The 4,357-nt window shown below is 30.4% G+C and overlaps 1 protein-coding gene across 2 annotated transcripts; it reads right to left on the minus strand.

The window, feature by feature from the left end:
* Window positions 1-412: 412 nt before the first annotated feature.
* On the minus strand, window positions 413-3,372 carry LOC145116207 (putative CDP-diacylglycerol--inositol 3-phosphatidyltransferase 2). Of its 2 annotated transcripts, none has more exons than XM_079052565.1 (11): window positions 3,208-3,372; window positions 2,752-2,992; window positions 2,139-2,223; window positions 1,990-2,039; window positions 1,626-1,665; window positions 1,476-1,520; window positions 1,319-1,384; window positions 1,122-1,236; window positions 961-1,014; window positions 793-891; window positions 413-652 (listed from the first exon to the last, which is right to left on the minus strand). In XM_079052565.1, the coding sequence occupies exons 2-11, from the start codon at window positions 2,810-2,812 to the stop codon at window positions 593-595; spliced, it is 675 nt and encodes a 224-aa protein (XP_078908691.1). In that variant the 5' UTR covers window positions 2,813-2,992; window positions 3,208-3,372; the 3' UTR covers window positions 413-592. The 2 variants fall into 2 exon arrangements, with proteins under 2 accessions (XP_078908691.1, XP_078908692.1); XM_079052566.1 differs by having other exon boundaries at window positions 2,752-2,968; window positions 3,208-3,371.
* Window positions 3,373-4,357: the final 985 nt, after the last annotated feature.

Below are 4,357 nucleotides of genomic sequence, written 5' to 3' on the forward strand. Positions count from 1 at the left end.
TAATTTAATTACCTGCTATAGCAGGTCATAATTGTCATATCTGAACACTTCCAACAAGTTTGTTACCTAGATGTGTACAAAAAAAAGATAGTTACCCAGATATGAACATACCGAAAAGTTAATTACCTTAATAAGTCATATTCCCGTAAAACTACTAATAAATGAGACCTATATATGATGACTGTACTTTTAGCTAACTTCATCAGAAACCAGATTATATTTGCTCAAACCCAAAACACGTGTCAATAATTAAACAAGTATTAAAAAGCGATTCACACCAACCAACCAATAAAGATAAGAAATTGAACCCCACAGAAATTTGAGAAACGCAATTGAACAAGATACAATGAGATGATTCATGATCGTTGTATAAGTTGAAATTTGATCCACCCCCACCCAAATTCCCCCAAGATAAAGAAAACATGTTAAAAAACGTGAGGAGTACAAAGAGAAGAGGGATGTATTGTATACACACGATTCTATGTTGCCAATCAGTAGTTTTTCCATTTTCATCATTCATGCATTGCACATCTTCTTCAAAGAAAGAAAGAGAGATACATATCATTCATTATCAAACCCCTATTCAGTCTCACTATGCATTGTGCTTTTTGTTGAGGTCATATAGCACGCATAAATCAGCTGCTGTCTTCATCTGTCATTCATTACACACACACACACACACACACACATATCATTTATTCATACAAAATTTCACAAATATATTCTCTTAAGAGGGTTAAAGCATTTTTAACTACTATTAACATAAGGCAAGATAAAGTTATATCATGATACCTGTATAATATTGACCAACTGCTTGGTTGCCCATCCAAATACAAGAAAAGCAAGTAATACAGAATTTATCAAACTTTGTTGTGCAGCACCAAGCAAAACCTATTAAAAAAAAATCACATCTGTAAAAACTTTAACAAAGAAAAAAACAAATGTAAGATTCAGGCTTACATCAGTCATCTTTTCTGACTCCTTTGCAAGAAGAAACAAAGTTATGTAAAGAACCTATACAATCAAGATCAAAACTTCAGTTCATAAGAGCAGACTTTGTAATTTGTATTCAGCAATAAATGGGAATTAAAAAAATAAAAAAAAAACATTTTTAATTTTACCTCACAAGCTATGCAGCAGTATCCCATGAACATCCTGTTTCCATAGTATAACTTAAATAACCAACTGGTGCTGTCTTTCACATCTTTATGATTAGATTTTCCAACCAAGAAAGTACTGCATTCAAAAAGGGTGGATATCAATCAATATCTTGTCCCATAAAACTGATAAATGAAAGGGTATTTTTGTAAATAAATACCTGTACATTTGCAACCAGTGGCTGCCAATATCCAAAGCAAGCAAAGACAAGAAAACAAAGCTAGGCCTGGAAAGTTAAAAAGCAAGAATGTTAGATGTCTGAAAGAAAGTTCAGATATATACAAATAGAATAGAATTAAAGGTAAAAAAACTAAAACCTGTAGACTTGAGAGAGAATAGCCAAAAGACATGCAGTGCTTATCCTGAGAGATGCCAAATTTAGGTTATTTAATATGGAATACAGTTAATGAGCATCAAGAGAAGTTAAGAATAAATGTGAAGACTTTAACAAGAACTTGTTATATCACCTATCTGTGACCATATCCAGAACAGCTCCAAATGTTGAAACTACAAGGGTCAAATAGTAAACAATGGAATTAAATCCAGAGTATGAAAATACATAAAATGGCTAGAAAGAAATTAAAAAAGATTCTGCAGTGTGTAGAATGATTTGCAAATTATAAGTTCAGTGATTGAATTGATAAAAATGATGAAAGAACAAGTGCTTTTTGTATTTTGCATGAAATTCTTTTACTGCCTATAGTAAAACTTGCTCTTACCAAAGGTAAAAATGATAGGGGGTGATATTAGAGTAGTCGAAACTCAAGGACTCAGTGTATAAATTCAGATATGTTGATGCCAATAAGTCAATAATTATGGGTTACTCCTTACCTTGATTGAATTTGCGTGCAAACCAACCATCCAAGGCATCACAAACAAAGCTGTAACAGCAAAAAATTACCATTTTAATATCTTAACTACAGACTTTCTAAAAGAAAATGTATCCACACTAACACAACTTCTTTTATATTACCCTTTACCTGATGAAATACAGGATTGAAAAAAGCTCTTTATTGGAAAAGCATATAGCAAAGGCAAAGCAATTCATCAGAACTCTTATGTATCCTGTACATAAAAAATAAGCAGTCAAATCCATGAACATAAAACATAGGAGCATGTATACATAAACTAAAAAACCTAGCAAGAGAACATTTCAAAAGACCATACAAATTCATGTTATATGCTGAACCCCCTATTGCAATTCTTGGGATATTTTCCTGTAGGAGACATTAGCATCTTGAATAGCTAATTCACTTTTTCTTTTGTTGTTTTCAAAGATATTTTGGTTTATTGAATCCGATTGCTATCATTTTGCTGCTGTCTTTGTGCCCTTTTGGTTGATTTTCTCTATTGTGTGATTAACAAGCTATAGCATTACATCACCCTTATAAAGGAGTCCTAATTTCAGCTTTTTGAGCAAGTATACAGGAAGAAATAATGAAACTTTGGCTTGTGAAAGAGGGTAAATACTTGAGACATGTGATATTATGAGTTAACAGGTTCTTTAATTCATTGATTGAAGTATCTTGTGGTATATGTATATCACAAAAAATCATAGGACTTTGACTTGTGAAAGAGGGCAAACAAACTCACCAATGATGTTGGGGATGTAAAGATACACACTTAATGTTCTAGGTCTTGATTTGGATGCCATCTCTACTTTTCAGCCACAAATCAGGATTGCTGAAATCTGTTGAACCTTAGAGCATTGACAATGGCGAATCGAAGATGGCTTCCGTTTAAAGCAAACCTACGCGCGCCCCATCTCTCCTATTTTGCAGAAGTGGAAATTTTCATTTACGCCCCTCAACTAATGAAAAGTACACTCTCAGTTCTACTAACAAAAAATACACGAAGAGGAGCAATATCAGAAGGAAAAAAAACGAAGTGCAATATCAGAAAAAAAACGAAGTGGTAAAAAATGAAGTGCTAACTGAACCAAAGAGGAGCAATATCATAAATCAGTCGACAAGATCAGCAAAGTAAAGCAATATCGGGAAAAAAAAAAAGAAAAAAAAAACGAAAAAAAAAAGAGAGAGAAAGACGAACCTGTTGTGGATACGGCTGGAGTTGGCGGTGGTGAGGGTGGCGACGATCGGAGATGACGCTGGGAGGGTGGCGACGGCTGCAGATGGCGATGGGGATAAGCTTAGTCGGTGGCGAGGTAGACAACGAGAGTGTGCGATGCAAGAGAAGAAAGCAAACAACAGATGCGATGCGAGGGTATGAGCTTAGGGCGTCTTTTATTCTTTTCAGATGGGTAAGTGATAAAATAAACAAACGATATTATTCAATAATCTATTAAAATAAACAAACGATATTATTCAATAATGTATTAAAAATTTTAGTGTATTAAAATAAATCTACCAGATATTAAGATACAATCTCTTTTGAAAATTTTTCTATAAAGTTTTAAAAAAATTATCAATACACATGTTAATAACCATTTTATATTTTCTTAATTAAATATTATAATTGTTTATAACTAATAATTATTCAATAATATACTATTAACATAAAAAGTAATCTCTAATGAAGGTTTTTTTTTACACTTGTGAATCTCTCATGAATTTTGACACTTGTCATTTTGTGATATTTTTAAAATAAATATTATCCATTTTTCAATTTTTGATTTGTTTCAATTTTTAAAATTAAAGTCATATATTTATATATGTAAATTATTAAATATAATATATATATATGAAATTAAATTGCAATGAATACGTTTCTTTCTTTCTTATTTTAAAGTTTTACATTAAAAAATATTTATTGTTTACATTTTAATGTCGTATAATATACATGTCTCACACCTAGTTGCTTTATATTGTAAATAAACAGTTTAATAACAATTAAATCGGTTGAATAAATCTATCAGTAATTATAGATCAGTAATTTTGTTTATAAAAAATAATTATATATTTTTAAATGATAAAATAATTTAATGTTATGTGTGTATTTTTATCATTTACTAGTCGAAAAAACAAAGTATTTTATTTTTGTGTATTTATATTTCTATTAATTTATATACCTGTGTTTTAAAATACTTTAAACTTATATTACTATAATTCTATTGTTTTGATGTAGAAATGTAGAAATTATAATTCTATTTATATTTCTATTATTATAATTAATTCGTTACTTTTAATATTAAAATAAAAAAGGGAAGTAAATATTTATATATGTGGGACCATTAGAGGCT

The sequence above is a fragment of the Lactuca virosa genome, chromosome 5, assembly GCF_052849685.1.
Source record: "Lactuca virosa cultivar CGN04683 chromosome 5, Lactuca_virosa_CGN04683_v6, whole genome shotgun sequence".
Taxonomy (NCBI): Eukaryota; Viridiplantae; Streptophyta; class Magnoliopsida; order Asterales; family Asteraceae; genus Lactuca; species Lactuca virosa.

What these genes read in the sequence shown, in the direction of transcription:
- LOC145116207 (XM_079052565.1), bottom strand. Translation starts at nt 2,812, where the DNA reads ATGGCATCCAAATCAAGACCTAGAACATTAAGTGTGTATCTTTACATC. An exon ending in TCAATCCTGTATTTCATCAG is followed by an intron (nt 2,040 to 2,138) that starts GTAAAGGGTAAT and finishes TTGCTGTTACAG; the next exon opens with CTTTGTTTGTGATGCCTTGG. An exon ending in AGTCAGAAAAGATGACTGAT is followed by an intron (nt 892 to 960) that starts GTAAGCCTGAAT and finishes TTTTTTTAATAG; the next exon opens with GTTTTGCTTGGTGCTGCACA.